Here is a 27,280-nt window from a genome sequence, read left to right on the forward strand (position 1 = left end):
AATTAAATTAGTTAAATAAGTTTAGATTAAAACCGGATGAGTATTAATATTATTGAATATGTGAAACACGATGACATCTAATTAAAGAGATACTTGCATTTTCAATCCGAATTTCATGCATAATACTGTTACTTCAGCCACGAACTTTCTTACAAGTTTAGGAAGCAACCGCTCGGCTAAACATAAAATCATGTTTCCCATGACCAAAAATGGATGCAGCAGCACCACAAGTAAATGTTCCTTCGATATGCAAGGGATAATCTGTTTTTTTAATATTTAATTTAACGAGCCACCCAGGAAAAAATTACTCCCTCCGTTCCTTATTATAAGAGACATTTGATTGATGCTTATGGCATGTTCCTATATATAAGAGACATTACAAGTTGTCTTACTTTTTTGTGTTGATTTACTATTTTACCCATAGTTTATTATCTCCAACTCACATTCTCTTTCCCTCCACTTCTCTTTCTTTAAAATTTAATTGTTCTCTCTCATGCTCCTCTCCTTATTAATGAGGGCATTTTGGAACAAAAAAATTATACTTTTTACCATTAATTGTTCTTAACTAATTTTAACTGTTTTTTGATCAACGTACTTTGGTTATTTGTCTCTTATAAAGAAACGGAGGGAGTACCATAAAGGGAGGGATTAAGACAGAGAACACAGAGGATTTAATATCATAAAATTCAGTGACAGAGGAATGCCTCCCACACCCTCCGTTATAAATTGATGACAACTAATTCCCTGTTGAACAGGGTTGAATTTGAGACTGGCTTCCCCACTGACAAGACAGCCGAATTAGGATTCGGAGTCAGTGCGAGGAAAGTGTGAGGATACACGTGGCGCGATCGTGTGAGAGACCAATCACAGTCTGCTCAATTTTTCTGTCGAGAGATTTTTTTTCCCCATATCCCGTGGTGCTTATGAAATATGCATATATGAGCGACCCATAATGGCTATAAAGGCCCTTTCCGGGGTCGGCAGCTCGGAGTGAAGACACAAAATAGCAGAAAGCTCGTGTTTACTTTCTGGTTTTGAGAGGCCCATAATTCTCGTGGATTACTTGTGCTATCTTATGAGCACAGAATGTCATTATACTTTTAAAAAAATTAATACAGTTTGAAATTTTTCTTAATTTGTATAAAATATGCTACAATTATGTTATAAATAGAACAAAAAAAAGTGTTATAAGACTGAAAGTCATATTTTTCTTTTATTTAACCAGTTCAAGAAGTGAAAATATGAAAATAGACAAACTACTCAGCAGTGAAGAAATATTTACGGGCATATTCAAATTTCCTTCGACACCAGATTTTTGAAAAATCATTATATAATATCCTTTCAGTCGTAAAAACTCACGCATTTAGGGTCTTAGGGGAAAAAAAACGAAAAAAGGCCTTCAGCCAAAAAAACTTTCAGCCAGACAGACCAAGGGTAATGATATGGGTCCCAGCGGCACGCCACCCACTACTACGTCGCCAGAAATATCCACGCCCGCTCCTCCCAGTCACCGGGACCTTCTTCCACGAAACAACGATGTGGATATCTATGGCAGTCGGGTCCCCATTGAATGAAGATGCCTTAATCACGTAAAACAGGATCGGAGGGGCAAGGGACGAAAGAGACAGTAGACGATGTAGAACAACTCTGATTTTTCTATTCTCGTTGTATATTTTATTACCAATTCTTAATTCAATAATAATACAGAGAATATATTTTTAAAAATAATTATATGTTTTTTTAAACCAACTGTTATATAAGTCATATTTTATATTTTCTTGACAAAGGTCATACGCACATATTATTTTCACCAGAGTTTTAGATAACACTGTAAAAGAAACTATACTTCTAATTTATAAAAACAGTATAATGTTTGAGGGACAATGTAATGTTACCTGCAAGAGGACGACAAATCCAAAATGGATTGCTTAATTTATTCCGAAATTGCGGGGCAAACTGTTAGATTAGAAAGATCCGGCCACTCGTGTTTCTAATTTGGTCTGCTGCGGGCGATCCGAAAAGTTCATTCGCTTAGATCATATCATGTGATGCGAATTTATTGCACCGGAGGGAGTTGGAATGGTGGATTATGACAGGACTCAGGCCATTGTGTATTCACAAAACAAGAAGAAGAAGACAGACCATTCATTGACTTTAGCGTATTCCACTCGTCTTTCAGTGTGTAGACTTCAGAGGCTGCAGACGCTGAACGCCATAGTATGCTTTAACTTGAAGATCAAGCCGCGCCCAGTATCACCCACCCCACCACCACAGCCAATCTGAGCCCTCATGGCTTTTGTAAGTTTTTCTGTGTTGTTAATCCTTCTCATTTTCGCTGTGTCTTTCCAATGTTCATCTTCATCCTCCGGCATTGCTTTCTTCCTATCGGTGGAAAAACCAAAAAACGTTCTAAAATCACGTAACCAAGCGTTTACTGCTGGGTTTTATAACGTCGGCGAGAATGCCTTTACCTTTGCCATCTGGTTCACGGAACCTCACGGCAAAGACTTGACTGCCATTTGGATGGCAAATCGTGACGTACCTGTTAATGGGCATGGCTCAACGCTTACCCTCTATGACACTGGTAATCTTGTGTTAAATGACGCTGGTCACTTTGATGTTTGGGCCACCAACACTACCTCCGCCACCGTTCCAAGATTGGTTCTCAATGATGATGGAAATCTTGTTCTAACTCAATCGAACGGTACATTCCTGTGGCAAAGCTTTGATTTTCCAACTGATACACTTGTCCCCGAACAACCTCTCACTCGATACACAAAACTTGTCTCCTCGAGAACTCAAACTAACTGCTCTTCTGGTTTTTATAAGTTGTTTTTTGACAATGATAATGTTCTTCGCCTTCTCTATGATGGGCCCGATGTTTCAAGTATCTACTGGCCAGATCCATGGCTCGTCAGTTGGGAAGCTAACAGGTCCACGTACAATGCAAGTCGCATTGCAATTCTCAATTTATATGGTAATTTTAGCTCAACTGACGACCTTACTTTCAAGACATCAGACTATGGCCATGTGCTTCAGAGAAGATTGACTGTTGATTATGATGGCAATCTTCGAGTCTACAGTCGAAAAAGCTGGGGAGAGAAATGGAGTGTTTCATGGCAAGCCCAATCACAACCTTGCAAGATTCATGGCATATGCGGAGCCAACAGTGTGTGCATCAATGATCCTTATTCTGGGAGAAAATGCTCTTGTCTTCCAGGTTACAAGGTCAAGAATGGAAGTGATTGGTCTTTTGGGTGCGAGCCAGACTTCAATTTGTCTTGCACCTCAACGGAGTCTCGCTTTTTACACATAAACAACGCCGAGTTCTATGGCTACGACCAGGGATACTTCCCAAATTATACCTATAAACAATGCAAGGATGCATGCTTGGAATTTTGTAACTGCACAGGATTCCAATATACTTGGAACCCAGACACTGGCTCTTACACTTGCTACCGAAAGACACGTCTGCTCAATGGGTATGTTTCCCCTGGTTTTCGTGGATCAATTTACCTGAGACTACCAAAATCTAAATCCTTCACATTTGAAGAATCTATAGTGAAGCAGTGTGATCATGTTAGCTCTATAGTGCTTGAAAGATTGTATGGCTTAAGACCCGACAGACTTTTGGTTAAGGTGCTTTTCTGGTTAGCACTGGCCATTGGGTCCTTTGAAGTTGTGGGCATCTTTCTGGTTGGGTGTCTATTAATGAGGACGCGAGGAAAGTCGGGTACAGATCAACACGACTATCATCTCACTGCCACTGGGTTTAGAAGCTATAGTTATTCTGAGTTGAAAGGAGCAACAAAAGGGTTCAGTGAAGAGATTGGAAGGGGTGCCAGTGGAATCGTGTACAAGGGTGTGTTGACGGATCGACGAGTTGCGGCAATCAAGAGGCTCAACGAAGCTAGCCAAGGAGAAAGTGAATTTCTAGCTGAAGTAAACATAATTGGAAGACTTAATCACATGAACCTAATCGACATGTGGGGGTACTGTGCAGAAGGAAAGCACAGGCTGTTAGTATACGAGTACATGGAGAATGGTTCGTTGGCAGAAAATCTAGCGTCCAATAGCTCCTCGCTCGATTGGAAGAAGCGTTACAACATTGCTTTGGTACAGCCAGAGGTCTAGCATATCTCCATGAAGAATGCTTGGAGTGGATTCTGCATTGCGATATAAAGCCTCAAAACGTACTTCTGGATTCAGATTATCAACCCAAAGTCTCAGATTTTGGGTTATCTAAACTACTGAACAGAAATGATACCAACAACTCAAGCTTCTCAAGGATAAGAGGAACAAGAGGTTACATGGCACCTGAGTGGGTGTTTAATTTGCCAATCACATCGAAGGTGGATGTTTATAGCTATGGAATTGTTTTGTTGGAGATGATAACTGGAAAAAGCCTTGGGTGCTCCCACATGGTGGAAGGAGTAGAGTCACATCACGGGAGGCTGGTGACATGGGTGAGGGAGAAAAAGAATAGAGGAAACGGAACGACATCGTGGGTGGAACAAATCATAGATCCTACGATAGAGGGGAATTGTGAGATCGAGAAGATGGAGATTTTGGCTAGGCTGGCTCTGGACTGTATCGAGGAAGATAGAGACGCAAGACCAACAATGAGTCAAGTTGTGGAGATGCTTCGGGGTCATGAAACTGATTCACAGTGATGGCAACGATGAATTAATGGGTATGGTGGTTATTTAATCCCCTGTCAATAATACTGTGTTGGCTTTTGATGTTGCGTGTGCTTTTAAATATTACTGGACTATATATAACCAGGACATTCTTGGCGTTTACGTGTGAAATTTTAAATTAAATGTGTGGCTTTAGGGTGTGTTTGGGATGAGGGATTTAGAAGGGAGAGAAGAGAGGGGAAAGGATTTTAATCATTTCTTTTTGTTTGGCAATATATAAATTTTAGAAGGGTAAGAAAAATTCCCCCCTCCAAAACTGGAAAGATTTGGAAGGAAAAAACAATATTTTGTCATGTTACGACCATGATGCCTATATTTTGTTATGTTGTGACTATTATGCCTATATAATAAATAAAATAAAAGTATGTTAAAATATTTTTCCCTCTTTTCCTTATGAACCAAACAAGAATATTAAAACTCATTTCCTCCCCTCTTTTTTTATAAATCCAAATAAGGTAATATTAAAATCCTTCCACTCTCTTCTCCTCTCCTCCCTTCGATTAAAATCCCTCCCCTCCCCTTTCTCTCCTTGAGCCAAACAAACCCTTACTGATAGGTTAGCTTCGGTTAATCACGTGTTGATGCAATCCTGTAGAGCTATGTTAAACTATCAAATTTTGCGTGCACCGTTCACTTGGTGACCGGCTGTGAGTCCTGCAGCCTTCAAAACTCGGACCTTTTGCTATTGTCAACTATCATTTCTATAGGTTCGCTTTTCTACAACTTACAAACGGGTTATACTGAATTGAGGAGAAAGCAAGGAGACCAGATGAGTTTAATTGATTGAGTGAACATAGATGTTTTTAATTAAGTGTTTGAAGAACATATATTCTACCCTCTCAAGGTAAATAGACTCTTGGTAACTTGACGAGGGAGGTTTGTTTAGTTTCGATTAAAGTATCTTAATACAGATGACAAAGCGGGCACAAGTTCATGAATCAATTAGTTAATTTAGATGGATATTGACTTTGTTCGAGATGACCCGTCAACTTGAGTGAGTTTTCAAGGATAGCTGTGGGAGGAGCAGGTACATGGTGACGTAATCGCTCATTCGGCTCTCGGACCTGTTTGGATTAACGACTTATAAAGTTATAAGTAAGATAATTTTTTTTTCTCACATATTTATTTTCATAAATCACAATTTAAAAAAAAATGCTTCTAAATTATTCCAAGCAGGCCTGTGGATATGCGCCTCTTACACATGCGCATGGCCATTGCCCCATACGGTCCCAGGGCCACCTGAATGTGGGTTTAATCAACATCGGCCCACTTCCTATTTTATTATTAATAAATTTTATGCAATTCAAAGAAATTGGATAACAAAAATTTAATGAAAAAATATTAATATTTTACGGTGATCCAAAATCCAAAATTAAAAAAAAAACCAATTCTGATAAAATTAATAAAATAATCATTTTTATTGTTTATAAATGTAGAATGTTTTAAATGTTGTTACTCTGATCTGTTGAAATCTAATATAACTAATCTTCATCATGTATTTTAAAGGGAATCAAACATATATTTAAGGATAGGAATAAAATAAAGAAGACGCCAGCCAAATTGTGTGGGAAATCCTGAATCTATTTGATGCTGGTAACAAAATGCCCCGCAAAATAGGCTAAAAAAAAGTCAAAAATAAAAATTGGATCACGTTGCGATATCGAGAGGTACGGGGTGGTGCCCGAATATAGTTTCCATAAAGTTGAGTAGCGTCTTAGATTTGGGAAACGGCAACAGATCAGAATACAGCAGGCGACCATCTCTACCCACGAGGATGCCCTCCCTCTTGTTTTGGTTGCTGGGAGTAATAATTGTAACAGAGGGAGGGTCAGTGAGGCCTCAAGTGGAAGCGCAGAAAACCATATTTGTACTGGCGGGACAGAGCAACATGGCCGGGAGGGGAGGCGTGGCGAACGTGAGCCTGCCGTGGGACGGGGTGGTGCCGGCGCAGTGCCGTGAGAACCCTTCCATCCTGCGGCTGAGCGCTGGATTGGATTGGGTGGAGGCGGAGGAGCCGCTGCATCGGGACATAGACGTGACGAAGACGGACGGGATCGGACCCGGAATGGCATTCGCGAATCGGATCTTGAAGAAGAAGCCTGAACTGGCGGTGGTGGGGCTGGTGCCTTGCGCCGTAGGAGGCACAAACATAAGCGAATGGGAACGAGGAAGAGAGCTGTACAATCATATGATGAGGAGAGCTAAGGCATCGGTGGGAAGTGGTGGAAGTATCAGTGCGTTGCTGTGGTATCAAGGCGAATCTGACACTATCAATCTCACAGATGCTCAGGCATACGGCTCCAGACTCCGCAAGTTTTTCTCCGACGTTCGTGCTGACCTCCAGTCTCCGTTGCTTCCTATCGTCCAGGTCTTCTTTTTATTTTATTTTTATTTCTTTTAATCTCCTCATTAATTTCATTTATTTATTCTTTCTTTTAGTATGCTTAGAAACAATTTCTTTGGCGTGCCTTCGACACATAGGCATGGCATTCATAGGTCCGCCCTGCTTATTAATTATGATCATACTGCAAATTGGTATATATGAAACCGAAAAGGAAATTAAGACGCTCAGATCTTTAGGGTGCTGAGAAGAGATTTTCACGCCAACCCCCTCCCACTAACAAACTAAAAAACGAAAGAAAAATAGGAAGACATAGCTTTGATTGAGACAGGTGTTCCTTTCTTGCTGGATACTTCAGTATAATTTCCACCGTGGCCATTTGTTTTGCGTCTGGTACACACTAGGTATAATAATACGATACTGACAACGAAGCGGTCCCGGCTAAGTACAAACACCCATTTACAGGGATGGGGTCTTCCCTCACCCTAATCCACGCTAACAGATTCAACGGCAATATCTTGTTTTAATTTTTATGATATAACTAATTGAATTACCTCATTTACGTCAAGCAGGAGCGGTATAACAATTGAGAATTTCATGAATCCAGAATGAAATATAGGGAAATCAATATGATCTAGACCGTAATATAGCCAAATTAAATATGGTAATATAACCCGACCAGATTTCATCATAGTGGATTGCAAATAAGTTAGCCTATCACCGCCTGTCTTTTGAATTCATAGTTTTTATAGAAATAGTCTTGTTGATTGCGCCTTCCTAGACGGCATTACTCCTGATTCTTCTTAGTCAACCAATCGTGCTGACTTCTTCAGATGTATTATTCCGTTATAAAAACCATCATCGACATGTAAATATTAAACAAACCACACGATTGATAAATCATAAACAGAATGAAATAACAAACATTTTAAAATGGTACAAAAGAAAACGTGTAGGGTGGATGGGCTGAACGTTCCTAATAAAGAAAGCGTGATATACTCAACAAAAGAGACTAATGTGGAACACCAACTGCACTAGTGTGTGTTGTATTAATAATTAAGTAACATGTATTTGTCAGGGGGTAGTTAGCTGATAATGATACAACAATAGTGTTTTTTGGTTGACAGGTGGCTCTGGCGTCGGGTATTGGCCCATACGTGGAGACGGTGAGAGAAGCCCAATTAGGGATGGACCTTCTGAACCTGAGGACCGTTGACGCCAAGGGCTTGCCACTCGAGCCTGATGGGCTTCATCTGTCGAGCCCAGCCCAGGTCCATCTGGGTCACATGATGGCCGACGAACTCCTTCGCTTCCTACCCACTCCATTGCCTGCTCAAGCTCCTCACCCTAACAAGGCTCCTCCCCCTGAAAGGCCTTCTTCTAATTTTGCACGTGCCATCTTAATTTTCCTCTTCTTCCCAGTTTTCTTATAGTCCTTTCCCCCTCCCTTTCTCCTTGTGATTTTTCTTACTATTATTCCCTTACGCAACAAGACTTCGTCTATGAAAAGTATAGCTGTAAAACGTCTCTCTTTTTGAGGAAAACAAAAACGAAGGCAGAAGAACTTTTACTTCTCACCATGCAACAATAAACACGATCACCGTTGGTAAACTTAGTGAATTATGTGCTGTTAAAATAAAATATATGTACAAAATGTGTCCGCAACAGTATATTTTATCATATACGGGAGAAAGTGGGGCATGAGGGGTTATCGGGGTGGATGATTGGTCCCTAGTTGAATGAAAGACAGCCACATGGGGGGAATATGAGGTTGAAGGGAAGTGCGATCATTACTGACAGAGGGGGCCGTTGGGATTAAATTATGAGGAAGACATGGCCTTTTGTTTTAGGTATCGTATGTAAGGTCCCGGCGAGAGCATTATATATCTGAACCCAAAAGGAAAAGCAGGACTCGCTTTTGTTCAATTCCTTGTCCATATCTGTATGTCTGGATTCCTGAGTTACTGGACCTGACTTATCTATGTACTACAGTCACTTGCAGTGGAGAATGACTGCAAATTAATCCTGCATTAGCACATCATAATGTACATGCAGTATTCTTCTCCAAAGATGCTGGTCGGCACGAAGCAAGTTGAGTTGCAAGATCCTATTTTTCAGCTGAATTCCAGCTGACTAAAGCATCAGAACATTAACTAGTTTCCCTCTCTTAATGTACGAGTCGCCTGTATTTGCCAATATGGGGATGATAATGTACCATTCCAACTTTACTACCTTCATAATTAAGCCCCGTAGGCTAGCATCCATCCCCTTTTTATCAACAAGTCCCACATTGAGGGAACGGTAATGGCAGTGGCGTTTGAGGGAGTTGACGATGGTGAAACTCGGTGGGACTTGTGATTATTATGGACAGGGGACGGCGAGCGGGAATTACATTATGAGGAAGGCACTTGACGGGGAATTTAGGATCGCACGGCCTTTTTCGCATCCCATCATGTAAGGTCTCGGGGATGTGGAACTACTTACTTTTATGTACTTCCCACCTGCAATGGAGAATGACCAGACATGCATTAACTCTCTATCTGCAAATCTTAATGTATACACAGTATTCTACTCCAGATATACTGGTCCCCAACAAGAAAGTTGAGTCTCGCAACATTCTATTTCTCAATAACATCAATTCTCTTCTTCTTCGAATCCTAGTGTCGTTCTATTACCATCTAATATTAATTAATGGACTTACCTTTTGGATCCACATGTATGTCCTTTTGATGGATGGGAGGCTTCAATGAAATTTGAAAGGCGTTGGCGCACGCATGTGCCGCGGCCGTTTTATGGGCCCCATCGGAACTTGGAGGAAGCAAAGCGCACTGCGCATACCCGAAAGCTTATCTCTGAAGAAGTCCCCCCCACCCGAATTTCCTTTAAAAAAAAAAAGCGAGTTAGTAATATAGGATATGTAGGCCTATAGACAAGCGTGTATTAAAATACTTCTTGTCCATGCATCATTTTGACAACATTTTGAATTTGATAAATAATTATAAATTTGCTTCATTGAAATATTTGTCAATCATTATTTTATATATGTGAAATAATAATGCTGAACGAATCTTGCCACTTCAATCATTTTCAAGGGTCTGTGCCGGAGAGCGTACCGTAATGATGATGATAAAATTTTACCCTTTGACAATGCTTTGCTATGTGTTACGTTGATGGCAATTGATGATGGCCACATTGCTACTGAGAAAGTGACTTTCTCGAAGAGAGATAAGACGGAGCAGCAGAGGCATTAAAGAGGGCTTGGAGTTTGAGTTTCTAACAACGCAACGGAAATTGAATCATCTCAGTGATGGCGCTCAGGTCCTGTGCGTCATGGTTGTTAGTAGCGGGAATGGTAATACTAAGCCATTCGTCGTCACTCTGGGCAGCGGCCAAGACGAAGGACATATTTATACTGGGAGGACAGAGCAACATGGCGGGCCGCGGCGGCGTTCAGGGAGGCAAATGGGACGGCAATCTGCCGCCGGAGTGCCGACCCAACCCATCGATCTGGAGACTGAACGCTCAGCTGCAATGGGAGGAAGCACACGAGCCTCTCCACGCTGGCATTGACGTGGGCAACACCTGCGGCGTAGGCCCCGCAATGGCTTTTGCCAACCACGTCATTGGATGGGCGGGTGGTACGGTGGGTCTGGTCCCCTGCGCAGCCGGTGGGACTCGAATTTCGCAGTGGAGCCGAGGATCCCGTTTGTATACCCAGCTCATACAGCGAGCCAATCGCTCTGTGAGTGAGGGTGGCACTGTTAGAGCACTTCTGTGGTATCAAGGTGAGAGCGACACGGTGAGAAAAGAGGACGCAGACTCTTATAAGGCTCGCTTGCAGAGCTTCTTCACGGATCTCCGTTCTGATCTTCAACTTCCTTCTCTCCTCATTATCCAGGTTAGTTAGCCGTTCTCCTTCTTTTTTTCACAGTGACTCGTTATATTTTAATATCCGATTAGACTTTAGGGGATGCAATGACTTTTTCTGACGACGGTGCTTCACCCTCCAAAATGATTTGAAATGTCACGCCGCTGTTGTGCCATAATAATTATTTTTGTTGGTTAGTATGTGTCTTAGGCACGCGGCCTGTGAATGCCAACAAGGCTTGTAAGTTGAGCCTTGATTTCATGTGAAGGTCTGCCTTTTCCTCCAACGTTCTTTTGCTCCTTTCTAAAGTCTGTCTCATTTCAAACTCTCCCAAATGCCCTCCAACTGGACAACACGACAGACCCAATAAACCCAACTAGCGTCATCAAATATCAACATTTGAAAATGTTTTTGGCCCAACAAACATTACTATATTCAAAAACTGTTTTTGCGCCCGTAATGTTATTTATATAATTAAGTAGATATAGAATCATTTGAGAGACAACAAGAAAACTTAATGAACAAATAGAAGTGAAATCGAAATAAAGGTAAGACATAAAGTGAATGGCAGTGATTGATTGGACGGTAAAACAATAAAGAAAGAGAAATGAAGGGGATGGGAAACATATTGACGCAGGTGGCAGTGGCATCAGGGGAAGGCAGATACATACAGAGGGTGAGAGAGGCTCAAGTGGGGATGAAGCTGCCGAATGTGAAGTGCGTGGATGCCAAGGGATTGCGCCTCAAATCTGACAGGCTTCACCTCACCACTATGTCTCAGGTTCACTTGGGCGTCAAGTTGGCTCGTGCCTATCTCGCCTCTTACTCCCATCACCCAACCTTGCCTCACCACTAGCCCTCCTTTTCCTACGTCTAAATATACATATCTGCATTTGCCTCTGATTTCACTATTCATTTACTTATTTATGAATCCCATCAATAATATGCATGTTTAATTTACTGTCTTCAATATGTGTGTGTGCGTGTGTGTGATTAAGCTCATTTTCATCCAGTGACCTTCCACGCCAATGGAATTCCTGATCGAGTCATAATTAAACCTCAAAAAATGCGCTCCATCCAACGTCATACCCCTGATTGTCGAGAACACCAGAACACGGCTACACGAGTAAGAAATAATTACACGCGCCTGTGTTGACTTTGTCTGTACGGATAATCACGGACGAATGTGCTAACAATAAACATAGTATGCTATTTAGATCTTACATGAACGTGTTGATTTGGATTGAAGATAAGTGTCGCATTATTTTATAAGCGTAGAAGAAGCAGCAAACGTGTTGACGTGTTTTCGGATGAGGTTGATAGGTGGAGGAAGGAGCAGCAACCGCCTCCACCAGGTGTCAACAGATTGACTTTAACAACACGGGTGTTTTGTGCTCATTAATGTTATTTTGATAACATTAAGAGATATACATGCATATGTCATGTTGATAAACTTCATCAATTCAAATCCCAGTCAAATCGTCCGCGACCAGTGAGGATTATGGATGCAATAGGTACTGATATTTAATTTAAAAAAAGCTTCAATAATCTAATCGTTTATTCGGAAGATCAAGTCATTTTTGCGCGTATTAATTTGTGTATATCGTCCAACTTTTACCCTGCAACTCTGCAAGGATTCTAGTGAACGATAATTTATAGAAACTTTCATAGAACGGACCGTCATAAATATGAGTCCTATCAGTTTTCAGCTCCTGTTTTAGTTTGTCACGGCAGTACTTGGACATCCATTGCAGCTAAATCGAGTTCAAACTGATCGTGTCGCGATCCCGTATTTTACTTTAATTTGATACGTGCAAGCTTTCACAGTTTAATACGCTAATTAAGCTCCCGGAATTGTTGAGCATATAGAACTACTTTTAATTAATTAGGTTTATGTATAATGTAGCTACATCTCGCGGGTTTTATATATATACTCCTCCGGTCCTAATTATAAGACCCAATTGACTTATTTGAGGAGATTAAGGAAGTAAGTTAAGTTGGTTATTTATAATAAATAAGTGTTGTCATTCTTAAAATATCCTTACTAATTAAGTATATTGATTAAAACTATCATTATTAGAAGGATTATCTTGGAAAAAAATGCATAAATATAAGAAACAAAATGAATTGGGTCTTATAATTAGGACCAAATAAAAAGTCAAATTGGATCTTATAATAAGAATCGGAGAAGTATATATATATTGGCCTGAGGGTTATATATAATTGAAGCAATCATCTTATGAATCCGGCCACGAATCTTGCAGTTCGTCTTTTTACATGGCAGCTTTTGTGAAAAATACAAGACAGGCAAAGATAGACCCCATTGATAAAGTTTACTGTTTCATGTGGCCGCCGTCCTATGCATACCTCTCTTTCATAGCCCATTCTTCCTGGCTTGCGCACTGAAACTTCGACAAATAATGTAAGACACCCAAAAAAAAAAAAACACTGGACGTGCATGCACATATGAAATTTGGAAAAATGAATTACATGAATTGAAACTTGTTATTAAAAATATTTTTTGATAAAAATTTATATTAATTAAGTTCTAAGGGATCGTTAGATTATTATAAATTATAAGTTTTGTACTGATTGACGATTGGTATACTAATTATAATTTTATATGTAAATACACTCCAGTTCATCATCTTAAAATTGTTTCTAAATTGCATTATTTGTTTGAATGATTATATAAGAGTGACATCTGAAAAGTAGATAGGTGAATGGTGTCGTGAATTCTAAATAGACAACTTCATTGGGTTTAATGAAACTTTTTGTTGTTGATGACGACGAAAACAAATTCCCCCCCTCCGTTTTTGTCTTAAATAGTTTTACTTTTGTTGTCGTTGTTGATGAATACACATCCATGCTTAAGTTATATCATAATCCCTCCGTCTCTAATTATAAAATCCTTTTTTTAAATAAATGTCTCTTTTTATAAGGTTTCTTTTGAGTTTGTCTGAATATTTAATACATTATTACCTATTTTATCCCTAATAAATTTCGTATATTATATTCTCTCTCTATTTATCTCATTATTACTCTTTTACATTTATTAGGGGTATATTTGAAAAAAAAACCTATATTTGTTACATATTAATTGTTTTTAACTAATTTTAACTGTTTTCTTAAAAAGCATAATTTGGCCAAAAAGTTCTTATAACTAGAGACGGAGTAGTAATTGTCATGTAATGGCAGGATCGGATGAGCATCAAGGCGAACATGAACCATTAATTAGTGTGTCCCTGTCAATTTAAAAAACTCGTGTAATCATGTGACTCGGGAAGATCATTTCCATGGACATGGGAGAATTACATGCATGAGAATTCGCTGAGACAATTCCAAAAACATTATATGGCCCGCATGCGTGCTTGCTTTTTAATACTCCTCCGGTCCTAAATATAAGACCCTTATATAAGTGTGTATAAGGATTTTATATTCAGAGTAATATTCATTATTGAGACCGACATGTTTTACTGTTTTAGGCAACTGCATATCCTACCAACCACAACCACTATTTTATTTGCATTTTTGGCTAGAGGCATTCCCCTGATGACAATAACATAACCCTATTCATTCTTCAAATTAAGCCATTACTATTCAGCAGTACACCCCCCCGCTTGCCTTTGCCTTGCCTTATCACAGAGGCTGTTTTTTCCCCTTGGTCCGCTTCAGGTACACATAATAATTAACGCAAACTGCTCCTTAATTATATGCCGCAGGCCTGACGCCTTCAGATGTAAAGGGGGAAGCTAATTGATGCATAATCCGGAATCAAAGTTCAAAATTTAAAGAAACAAGAAGGAGTTTATATTGTGAGGAAAAGAATTAAACAGCTGTTATTTAACATTAGATTGTTGCGTTACAGAGAACAAAAAGCTAACCGAAGGACCCTGCTTGGAATAATGAAAGATATAAGACCAGCAGAGAGCAAATTAACGCAAAGAGGAATAATATTAGAATCATAGTGATAGATGCAGCATATAAATCTCTATTCCCAGATTCCTACTTCCATGAAGCCATCCTGGGTGGCGCATCCCCTGAACATGCCATTACAATTGAAGCCGTACGCAACTTCGCCGCTCTTGGACACGGCAATCAGACCCGCCATCCCTTCGTCCAGCCTTTCCTTTATCACGAAGTCAACTGCTTCCTGAAGTTTCAGTCCTCTGTATTCCATCACCGCCGCCACCTCACGCGCCAGTGTCCCTCTTATGATGGCCTCCCCCTCTCCCGTGCACGACACGCCGCACACCTCGCCCGCGTATGTCCCGGCACCGATCAACGGCGAGTCCCCGATCCGTCCTGTCATTTTGTTCATCAACCCTCCCGTCGACGTCCCCGCCGCACAGCATCCCTGTCCGTCCACCACCACGCACCCCACCGTCTCCGGCGCGTATATGCTGATGGGCAGTCCGTTCATTTGCAGTGGACTCTCTACCCCCGCACCACACGTTTCGTTGCCAGCCGATGGGATCCTGTAATCAAACTGCGCCCAATATATACATGAGTCTTGTTTGAAATTTCCGATGATTCTGTTATTTTACGGGCAGAAAAAGAGCGGTACCAGAATAGCATTCGCTTCCTTTGCCAGCTTGAGCATGCCAACGTTTTCAGGAGTGATGAAGTACTCGTTGTCGACTGTTTCCACACCCTGCACATTTCACACGATACCATCGTATTAATAAAAAAATCAGATTTATTTATTTCTGATTTATTTGTGTTCTTAAATAGGTACGGAAACACCGCGCATACGACGAGGCAACAACCGAGAGTTCCATGTAAATATAGTCATATATGGGAAACGAAATGATGAAGTGGGTGACATGGCAAAAGCGGGAGACTTTTTCTAGCGATGAAACCTCAGAAGTGGATGGAGAGACGATTGAAGAAGAGGGTGTGAAGAATGGGTAAAAACAGGAAGCAGGGATGGACGAACCTGCTGCCTGGCAAATTCTTCAGCGCCGGAGAAGGCGAGGTAGGAATGAGGGGATTTGTCCATGACCAGGCGGGCCAGCGATATGGGGTTCTTGACGGTGGTAACGCCCGACACTGCACCGCATCTTCTTTTTGTACCGTCCATGATGCTGGCCTCCATTTCCACTGTCCCTTTTTCTGTCAGCGCAGATCCGCGCCCCGAGTTGAACAGTGGATCCGTTTCCAGTTCTCTCACCTATCACATTCACCATATAAATATAAATAAAATCAACCAATGCCTGATACGAATACGATGCTAGCTATATATTCATATCATAGAATTAATATCTTATTCAACAATGTAAACTGTAAAAGAGCACATATATCTATATGCATGGGACGGCGGTTGTAATAATCGGACTTTGTGACTACTCAAGCCATGCAATATGAACGCATGATCGGAACGGGATTCGCTAATTAACGTGTTGATTTCATGGAGAGAGATTGGGATGAAGATGGGATTGCAGAGAAATGAAGATGTACATACGACAAGTTCAACGACATCGATGGCGGGAAGATTGGAATTTAGAGCAGAGACGCCGAGTTGGAGACAGCGAGTGAGAAGTTGCTTGGCTTGTTCTTGACGGTGGGCTGGGAGATTAGGGTCGACACCAGCGCCACCGTGCACGGCTATAGCCCAGCCCCCCATTTCTACCTCTGCCGTCGTAGCTAGGTGTGGAGCGTGTTTGGGTGTGGTTATGATGCGAGATTCGCCCTGCGGGTTATTTATAGGCATTTTCGGACTTCAAAGGTCCCTTGGATTGCAATTTAATTAACCTGATGGATTCGAACGAGCCTAGCTGGCTCCCCTCTCATATGAATTAAGACTGACCTCATCTAGCCTATTTATGTATAAATAGATATGATTATGAAATTGAGCATGATTATGCTTTTGTTAAAAACAGGCAAGTTGAGGCTAAGATTTATTAGTTAAGCCGACTCAGGCTCTAAGAGGCACATTGTCCTGTTTTTGATTTTTTTAAAAAAAAAATATTTAAATTATATTACACCATATGTATAAATACCATATATGTAATTTAATATGGTGGAAAATATATATGATTTAAATATATTGAATCCTTTATATTTATAAAAAGGAGAGAGGAATAATAATTATTTAGTATAACATAAAGCGAAGTTTTATTTTTTGTTATTTTAAGTTTGAGCTTATAAAAAATGAAGTTTCAAGGTAAATTAATAAAATTATTTCTAATTATATTTTTTGTTTGTACATAACTTTTATGAATCACATAAGGCTAGCAAGTCCAACCTATTTACTTTATAAGATGCATATCAGGATATAGGCTCTTGATATATATATATATATATATATATATATATATGCATCCTATTAATGATGATTCCACACACTTTGCTTATTTTCACAAAGGCATTATTATGGTAAATATTTAATAACATAGACAATCCGCCGCCCGCGATTCAGTTTCTATTTGTTGTCTATCAGTGATTCAATTAAGTGATTAACGAGGTTCAGTCCTGATATACTGTATTATTGTTACGGCACTTCCGCTTTTATTTGTAGATTAAATTATATATTGTAATGACTATATGTCTTAAGTTTTGCTATCGTATTCTAACTTGAATGAAAGCTTCATATTACCAAATATTCCTAGAAAGAATGTTCAGGTGGAAGAAATACTTCTTCTTTTTTTTTAAGCAGAGGAACAAATACTTATTTAAATGAATGAATTATAATAGCTATAGTAAAAATATTTTGAACGGCCATGTTACTACTATAAAAGATATTTCACACCACATATAGATTTTCAGGAAATTGTGAGCCAGACAAAAGACGCATGATAAACTTGGGTTTGATGCACGTCCGGGCGGATTCCCATGTCCCAGCCGTCTAAAGATTTGATCTTTACACACCGCAAACCCTACGGGGTTAATGTACGAGAAACTGCGACTTCATGTTGCGTATTCTCTGATATGTTCCAACTACAGTCAGTATACATATTTGAATTAATTCAGAGGCCAGGATAATTTAGAGAAATTAAATTAATATACTTAATTAGTACTCTATCATAATAAACCACGTTTTATCTGTGTGCGTATGGCCCCGATAATCCACATTTAAGTTATATCTATCAATTAAAGGTTAATTGTATCATTATACTGTATATCTAATATTCGCTTTCCAGTTTCACACGCGAAAGTAGGTGACCCATTGGAAATTTTATAGACCACAGTTGGGTTCACAGTTTTATGGACATATTAGGCATCTACCAAAAGATTCACCTCGAAGACAACACACTGTTCTGAAAACAGACGTCATTGCTCTGGTCCAAACAAAACTCCAATTGCTCGGGAATCTTAGGGTTCTGGCAATCTTCTCGGCGATCACTTATTTATTTAATCACCACACACGGCAACATCAGTGTCCCAGCATGGATTGCTTTCTTTATTTTATTTTTTGCTCGTGAAAAAGATTACCTTCTTTATTATTCTGCCCAGGAGTTATGCCCCGCGCATTCTTAATTTTTTTTTATTTCTTGAATAGATGAGGCGAAAGTGTCCGAATTGATCGAAACTTTTCCCCAGAATATAAATATTTTTTAATTTCGTCTCGAGCGTCGATCGCGTATATTAAATTGACGAAGAATCTAGTTTTAACTCTGGCAATATTTTATCCACGAGAATCCCACCGCTTTCGCAATTTAATTTCTTTTTCCAAATTTTTTTTTAATTGGTAAAAAACTAGCCTGTGTGTGGGAAATTCCAGTCAAGGACAAGCGTTGCTAATAAATAGACATTGGTCGGTAATATAGTGGCATGAAATCAAGACAATATACTGTACAGTCTCTAACTCCAATGTGTTGAGATGCATGAATCTAAAGAGTATAGTTAAATTCATAGATTCTTTTTTTGGTTTTTTTTTTTTTTGAGACAGATATATTCAATTTGTAGCTTCTAGCTGCACGGCGAGGTGAGGAGAGGGAAGCAGGAAGCGGGTCATAAGAATTAGATTAAAGGGTCAAGGTATTCTTGGAGGTGAGTTTCCTTATGCAGACCAAGGGGCATATGGCGGCGAGGAATTAGCACATTTTCAAGAGCGAAAAAGACTTCCCATATAAAATCACCTGGTGATAAGGACGCTGATTGGCTGAGTTTGGTGACTAATGGACACGAAAGCCCTCCGTCCTCAGCTAATTCAGCGATGTGCTTATATATATATATATGCGCATATGGATCACCTGTTACATATACATGCTTTTGACCAAACCTCGACTAGATATTTAAAATAGCAGACACCTTCTTAATTTATTCAGCAATCACGTATTGTAATGAAAAAGATAAGGATTGTGATTGGCTCCAACATATGGGTGAATGGATGCGATATATATGCATGTGTATGAAAACCAGATATACATAAATAATGTTATACTACCTCTGATCCTTAATATAAAATCCTGTTTGACTGTTATTTTGGTCCTAAATATAAGACCCTAATCCACTTTGTCTCTCATATTTACTTAATTTTTTTCAAGATTATCTTTCTAATAATTATAGTTCTAGTTAATATACTTGATTAATAAGGATATTTTAGGAAAGACAACACATATTTAGGACAAATAACTAACTCAACTTACTTCTTTAATCTCCTCAAATTAGTCAACTGGCTTTTATAATTAGGACCGAAAGTAATATATGTACTCCTCTGGTCCTTAATATAAGACCCATTTAACTAATTTGATTAGATTAAGGAAGTTAGGTAAGTTAGTTAATTATAAGAAAAGTGACATATTTTTCCTAAAACACCATAATCATCTTTCTTAATACCTTATCTCCCTCTTCTACTTGATTATGATTGAATGAGTATCCATAGGGGTAATTTAGAGAAAAATTGATAAATATGAAAAATGGGTCTTATATTTAAGACAAAAACCAATTCAAGAATTACGTCATGTATTAAGGACAGGAGAAGTATATTATATTATGTGTATGTAACCATGTTATTCACCTTATTATTGTTTTTTGGGGCAATTACTGGTTTTGAAAGGTTGACGCCGTGACACGTCATTGACAAGTCACAACGTGCCATTGCTCTGCGTATGTACATGCTGCATGGGATTCCACGTCGCAAACTAATAAAAACATTAGAGTTGGTTTTTTTTTTTTTTGCCTGATATACATCAGAGTTGTTGACTGTTGAGAATATGATTTCATTAGTGGCACCCACTGTCCACGTAGATTGATGTGTGTGGTACAGCAATCCCCGTCACATTGTCCCCACAGCTACTAATTAAAAATAAATATATACTTAATTCATTATTCGTGGCCTCCGTCTCACTTACTCTATGTCTAGTATGAGGAAAGTGGAGGGAAGGGAAGGAGAGAACAAATTTTTAGGAGCTCAATTTGAAAAATTGAAGAAATATGGTTATAAAATTTTAATAAAAAAATAAAAACTAATTAAAAGCTTTTGATCATACTTATTCAATCTTTTTTATATCAGGTTTATCAAAAAAAAAAAAATTTCCCAGTTACCTCATTCCAGACGATTGAAGTTTTAGTCACAACAAAGTGATTCCTGGACGCATGTAGTCATTCAAGATACGGACAACCGTACGTTGTGGAGCCAGACCTATTTGAACTCGTTAAAAAAAAAAAAAAACAGCTCATCATGACCCATGTGCATGCAGAGTACTAAGAACCCATTTGGAACAACTTATAATCAGCTTTTTAATTGTGATTTATAGAATATGAGGTAAATATGTGAAAAGAGTTTTGTTTCAATTTACATGAAACGTGTTTATAACTGATTTTAATTGTAATGGCAAACGGGGCCTAAAATTGGCCAGTGATGCTCAATATAATGTACTACCTCCAGTCTTAATTATAAGAATTAGTTAACTAATTTAAAGAGATTAAGGAGATAAGTTAAGTTAGTTATTTGTAATAAATATGTGTTGTCTTTCATAAAACATCCTTACTAATTAAGTTTGTTCGCTAGAATTACCATTATTAGAAGGACTACTTTTAAAAAAATGCACAAATATCAGAGACAAAGTGGATTGAGGTATTATATTTAGAAACAAAATAAAAATTAAACAAGGTTTTATATTAAGGATCGGAGGTAGTATCTTTTTTTTCCCTTAAACCTTAAAAAGGTTTGGCTTAGAAGATAATGAGCGCAGCAGACTTGATATTCTAAGGGACACCCCATGCCAAAAGTAGCATACATATGTGTGTGTGTGGGATATGAGTCTGTAAATTGAGTTGGAAATAAAGAAGAGATTATGTTTTCTTTTTCCTTTTTTGGGGGGGTTGTAATAACCAACATAATCATCAGTGAAGAAAATTGAACAAGTGATTAATTATTTGGGGGAGAAAATGAGATGTGTGGGGTTAATCAGGAGGACAGGGAGAACCGGAGAATAGAGGAGAAGAGGAGGGGGGCGGTGGGGGCATGAAAAGGAGGGATCGGTGAAGGTCGCATCAAGAGGCGCTGAGTTAGAGACATCCACAAAAGTCGGAGAGATGAGAGAATCTCGTGGAGATTCCTGGCCATGCCCGTGCCCACCACTTCCCAAGGCCATTTGTTTTTGTGCCTTCCAGTGGATTCTCGTCACGTGTTCCTGATCCCTCCCTCTGTTCCCGTGGCCATATGCCCTTTCTCTTTCTTGTCAGTTTCTTTGTCCTCTTCCAGCCGCTCTCGCTCCCCCCCCCCCCTCCTTGTCCTCTGGCGCCCTCAACTTCTCACCACAAACCCACTCTCTTTTCCCTTCCCCCCTCCATATCAATCCATCTCCTTCTTGTTGGCTCGCTTCTTCACTTACAAAACATATTTTCATTCTTTTTTATTCCCATTACAATTCCAAACAGCGCTCTAATCTTCTTAACTCGATGACCAGCCCTTTTGCTAATTTTTAAGTCCCGTAAATATATTTCTCATGCTTAATTTTATAGATATTATTCGGTCTGAATTTAATTGACATCGCTTCTTTTAACACCGGTGTCTATAACTATATGGCGCTGAAAAAAAACTAGGCGAGTCCCATATATCAATTGCACATAATTCTTTTTTAAAAACGAATTGTTTGGCACGCAAGTTATAGACAGCACAAGCAATACAAATTTATTCCCACAGCTCACACTGCAATATTGTGTGTAACATATTGATCCGAGTGATTCATACCGTAAGGTAGATTAAACACATCTTCATGTTTTAGAAAAATACTTCAAAGTTATTTAAAATTAAAAAATAGACGATTTTCCCAAATCTAACAGACTAAATTAACAAAACTGCGTCGGGAATAGATTCTGGCACATCATTTCGTTCAGCCGTTACTATAATTCATGCTCCATCGCAGTTTGCCGAGATCCTCCGGAAAGACGACACAATGATGACAATCTAACACACACACACACACACACACACACAGAGGTGCACACATCTATATAGAAGTTCCTATGAACTCTGGGGTGGGTTTTTGGGACGTTAACTGCCGGAAGCATCAAGAACATGCTGTGTGTGTGTGTGTTGCTGCTGACACAAAAGACCACGAGTCAGGATTTATTCTATCAGGAAAAAAAATTAAGAAAAGGATTTAATTTCAAGTGGTGAGTGGCCATTCCAAGTTGGTGAACTGAATATTCCAAGAATATGCCGCAGAAATGGCAATGGTACGTACGTGATCAATAATTCAATACCATAATGCATATCCCTGGGAAACATTAACACGTTGTTGCATTGCGCTTCCACAAGAGCTTCACTATTCTGAGAATGATGATGCTTGCTGGCTAATCATGTTTTCATTGTTGTCCTTCCTTCCTCTGTCCAGCAATCCCACCAAATCCCACTGCATTCCGATTCACATACTTCCCTTCTTCATCACTCCTTTTTCTTCCTCATATATATATATATATATATATATATATATGTAAATATCACCAATTTGTTTTACCCCTCTGAAATTATATATCCTCACATGTAATGAATCTGAGCCCCTACATAAAAAGGCGTATTCTTTAATTAAGCTACGATGATTTCGTTGTGCTAAGTATTCTAATTTGATACTTTTTAGCTGAATTCTAATTTGATGTTTTAATCCGTACGTCTTTTTCCATCTGACAATTTCTATGCAAGAGAGTTTCTGTGCACGCTTCTTTTCCTAATTAAAAGTAATTTCTGAATTCTCTCTTTTCATGCTGATGGTAGTGGCGTCAAAAACCTTCACATCCTTCTCAAATCATCAACAAAAGACATAGGTATGTTTGACATCGCGATATAAATTACTTATAAACATGTTTCATATGAACTAAAATAAAATTTCTCTCACATGCTTAACTTGTATCCTGTAAATTATGATTAAATTAAAAAACTATTTCTAAGTAATTTTAAATGGACCCATAACTGCTGCCAATCAAGGACGTTCAAAGTATCAACTTGTTGGAGGGCGCATGTGTAATTATCATTCTGACTTCTTATTCTCTGCTTATCTATATCTGCCGTATACGACACTTTTTGTGTCACACGGACACACACACACACCGATATATTTCGCGAAATTAATTCTATGTTGGAATTTACACGCATACTTGTTTTCTTCTTCTTCTTTTTTTTGCTTTTTGGTTTTTTTAAAAATAGAACTCTTTTCCCCCATAAATCATTATATAATATCCTTTCAGTCATAAAAACTCAGGCATTTGGGGTCTCAGGAAAAAAATGAAAAAAGGCCTTCGGCCAAAAGAAACGTTCAACCAGACAAATCAAGGGTAATGATATGGGTCCCAGCGGTACGCCACCCACTACTACGTCGCCAGAATTATCTTCCACGCCCCCTACTCCCAGTCACCGGGACCTTCTTCCACGAAACAACGATGTGTGCGTTTATGGCTGTCAGGTCCCCATTGAATGAAGATGCCTTAATGACGTAAAACAGGATCGGAGGGGCAAGGGGACGAAAGAGAGAGTAGACGAGGTAGAACAACAACTCTGATTTTTCTATTCTCGTTGTATATTTTATTACCAATTCTTAATTCAATAATAATACAGAGAATATATTTTTAAAAATAATTATATAAGTTTTTTTAACCGACTGTTATATAAGTCATATTTTCTTGGCAAAGGTTATACGCACATATTATTTTCACCAGAGTTTTAGATAACGTCGTTGCATAAGAAACTATACTTCTAATTTATAAAAACAGTATAATGTTTGAGGGATAATGTAATGTTACTTGCAAGAGGACGAAAAATCCAAAATGGATTGCTGAATTTATTCCGAAATTGCGGGGAAAACTGTTAGATTAGAAAGATCCAGCCACTTGTGTTTCTAATTTGGTCTGCGGGCGATCCGAAAAGTTCATTCACTTAGATCATATCATGTGATGCGAATTTATTGCACCGGAGGGAGTTGGAATGGTGGATTATGACAGGACTCAGGCCATTGTGTATTCACAAACCAAGAAGAAGAAGACTGACCATTCACTGACTTTAGCGTATTCTACTCGTCTTTCAGTGTTTAGACTTCAGAGGCGGCAGACACCGAACACCATTAGTATGCTTTAACTTGAAGATCAAGCCGCGCCAGTATCACCCCACCCCACCACCATAGCCAGTCTGAGCTCTCATGGCTTTTGTAAGTTTTTCTGTGTTGTTAATCCTTCTCATTTCGGCTGTGTCTCTCCAATGTTCATCTTCATCCTCTGGCATTGCTTTATTCCTATCGGTGCAGAAACCAGAAAACATTCTAAAATCACGTAACCAAGCATTTACTGCTGGGTTTTATAATGTCCGCGAGAATGCCTTTACCTTTGCCATCTGGTTCACAGAACCTCACGGCAAAGAGTTGACTGCCATTTGGATGCAAATCGCGATGTACCTGTTAATGGGCATGGCTCAACGCTTACCCTCCGTGACACTGGTAATCTTGTGTTAAATGATGCTGGTCACTTTGATGTTTGGGCCACCAACACCACCTCCGCCACCCCGTTCCAAAATTGGTTCTCAATGATGATGGAAATCTTATTCCAACTCAATCAAACGGTGCAATCCTGTGGCAAAGTTTTCATTTTCCAACTGATACACTTGTGCCCGAACAACCTTCACTCGATACACAAAACTTGGCTCCTCGAGAACTCAAACTAACTGCTCTTCTGGTTTTTATAAGTTGTTTTTTGACAATGATAATGTTCTTCGCCTTCTCTATGATGGGCCCGATGTTTCAAGTATCTACTGGCCAGATCCATGGCTCGTCAGTTGGGAAGCTAAAAGGTCCACGTACAATGCAAGTCGCATTGCAATTCTCAATTTATATGGTAATTTTAGCTTAACTGACGACCTTACTTTCAAGACATCAGACTATGGCCATGTGCTTCAGAGAAGATTGACTGTTGATTAAGATGGCAATCTTCGAGTCTACAGTCGAAAAAGTTGGGGAGAGAAATAGAGTGTTTCATGGCAAGCCCAATCACAACCTTGCAAGATTCATGGCATATGCGGAGCCAACAGTGTGTGCATCAATGATCCTTATTCTGGGAGAAAATGCTCTTGTCTTCCAGGCTACAAGGTCAAGAATGGAAATGACTGGTCTTTTGGGTGGGAGCCAGACTTCAATTTGTCTTGCATCTCAATAGAGTCTCACTTTTTACACATAAACAACACCGAGTTCTAAGGCTACGACCAGGGATACTTCCCAAATTATACCTATAAACAATGCAAGGATGCATGCTTGGAATTTTGTAACTGCAGAGGATTCCGATATACTTGGAACCCGGATGCTGGCTCCTACACTTGCTACCGAAAGACACGTCTGCTCAACGGGTATGTTTCCCCTGGTTTCCGTGGATCAATTTACCTGAGACTACCAAAACCCAAATCTTTCACGTTTGAAGAATCTATTGTGAAGAAGTGTAATCATGTTAGCTCTATAGTGCTTGAAAGATTGTATGGCTTAAGACCCGACAGACTTTTGGTTAAGGTGCTTTTCTGGTTAGCACTGGCCATTGGGTCCTTTGGAGTTGTGGGCATCTTTTGTGTTTGGTGTCTATTAATGAGGACGAGAGGAAAGTTGGGTACAGATCAACACGACTATCATCTCACTACCACTGGGTTCAGAAGCTATAATTATTCTGAGTTGAAAGAAGCAACAAAAGGGTTCGGTGAAGAGATTGGAAGGGGTGCCAGTGGAATCCTATACAAGGGTGTGTTGACGGATCGACGAGTTGCGGCAATCAAGAGGCTCAATGAAGCTAGCCAATGAGAAAGTGAATTTCTAGCTGAAGTAAACATAATTGGAAGACTTAATCACATGAACCTAATCGACATGTGGGGGTACTGTATGTGCAGAAGGAAAGCACAGGCTGTTAGTATACTAGTACATGGAGAATGGTTCGTTGGCAGAAAATCTAGCATCCAATAGCTCCTCGCTCGATTGGAAGAAGCGTTACAACATTGCTTTGGGTACAGCCACAGGTTTGGCATCTCTCCATGAAGAATGCTTGGAGTGGATTTTGCATTGCGATATAAAGCCTCAAACATACTTCTGGATTCAGATTATCAACCCAAAGTCTCAGATTTTGGGTTATCTAAACTACTGAACAGAAATGATACCAACAACTCAAGCTTCTCAAGGATAAGAGGAACAAGAGGTTACATGGCACCTGAGTGGGTGTTTAATTTGCCAATTAAATCGAAGGTGGATGTTTATAGCTATGGAATTGTTGTGTTGGAGATGATAACTGGAAAAAGCCTTGGGGGCTCCCACATGGTGGAAGGAGTAGAGTCACCTCACGGGAGGCTGGTGACATGGTTGAGGGAAAAAAAGAATAGAGGAAACGGAACGACATCGTGGGTGGAACAAATCATATATAGATCCTACGATAGAGGGGAATTATGAGATCGAGAAGATGGAGATTTTGGCTAGGTTGGCTCTAGACTGTGTTGAGGAAGATAGAGACGCAAGACCAACAATGAGCCAAGTTGTGGAGATGCTTCGGGGTCATGAAACTGATTCACAGTGATGGTAACAATGAATTAATGGGTATGGTGGTTATTTGATCTCCTGTCAATAATACTGTGTTGGCTTTTGATGTTGCGTGTGCTTTTAAATATTACTGGACTATAACCACGACATTCTTGGCGTTTACGTGTGAAATTTTAAATTAAAAGTGTGGGCGTGGCTTTACTGATTGGTTAGCTTCAGTTAATCATGTGTTGATGCGATCCTGTAGAGCTACGTTAAACTATTAAATTTTGCGTGCGCCATTCACCTGGTGACTGGCTGTGAGTCCTGTAGCCTTCAAAACTGGGACCTTTTGCTATTGTCAACTATCATTTCTATAGGTCCGCTTTCCTACAACTTACAAACGGGTTATATGGAATTGAGGAGAAAGCAAGGAGACCAGATGAGTTTAATTGATTGA

General features: G+C 39.4%; 3 protein-coding genes and 2 pseudogenes across 3 annotated transcripts; 4 read left to right on the top strand and 1 right to left on the bottom strand.

Annotated features, from left to right (window-relative positions):
- The first annotated feature begins 2,274 nt into the window (after positions 1 to 2,274).
- Positions 2,275 to 4,710, top strand: LOC114730229 (putative receptor protein kinase ZmPK1; annotated as a pseudogene).
- A 1,663-nt stretch (positions 4,711 to 6,373) lies between these two features.
- Positions 6,374 to 8,616, top strand: LOC114730235 (probable carbohydrate esterase At4g34215). Its single transcript, XM_028917279.1, has 2 exons — positions 6,374 to 7,068; positions 8,169 to 8,616. Exons 1-2 carry the CDS (start codon positions 6,475 to 6,477, stop codon positions 8,472 to 8,474), a joined length of 900 nt encoding a protein of 299 aa, XP_028773112.1. The 5' UTR covers positions 6,374 to 6,474; the 3' UTR covers positions 8,475 to 8,616.
- Positions 8,617 to 10,255: 1,639 nt separating this feature from the next.
- On the top strand, positions 10,256 to 11,793 carry LOC114730237 (probable carbohydrate esterase At4g34215). The gene is made up of 2 exons (XM_028917281.1): positions 10,256 to 10,939; positions 11,547 to 11,793. Exons 1-2 carry the CDS (start codon positions 10,349 to 10,351, stop codon positions 11,763 to 11,765), a joined length of 810 nt encoding a protein of 269 aa, XP_028773114.1. The 5' UTR covers positions 10,256 to 10,348; the 3' UTR covers positions 11,766 to 11,793.
- Positions 11,794 to 14,720: 2,927 nt separating this feature from the next.
- On the bottom strand, positions 14,721 to 16,571 carry LOC114730232 (probable isoaspartyl peptidase/L-asparaginase 2). The gene is made up of 4 exons (XM_028917277.1): positions 16,374 to 16,571; positions 15,849 to 16,082; positions 15,477 to 15,563; positions 14,721 to 15,398 (listed from the first exon to the last, which is right to left on the bottom strand). The coding sequence occupies exons 1-4, from the start codon at positions 16,533 to 16,535 to the stop codon at positions 14,901 to 14,903; spliced, it is 981 nt and encodes a 326-aa protein (XP_028773110.1). The 5' UTR covers positions 16,536 to 16,571; the 3' UTR covers positions 14,721 to 14,900.
- A 7,915-nt stretch (positions 16,572 to 24,486) lies between these two features.
- Positions 24,487 to 26,990, top strand: LOC114730228 (putative receptor protein kinase ZmPK1; annotated as a pseudogene).
- The last annotated feature ends 290 nt before the right edge of the window (positions 26,991 to 27,280 follow it).

This window comes from Neltuma alba, unplaced genomic scaffold, assembly GCF_004799145.2.
Source record: "Neltuma alba isolate B1F8T4 unplaced genomic scaffold, ASM479914v2 tig00012720_pilon, whole genome shotgun sequence".
NCBI lineage: Eukaryota > Viridiplantae > Streptophyta > Magnoliopsida > Fabales > Fabaceae > Neltuma > Neltuma alba.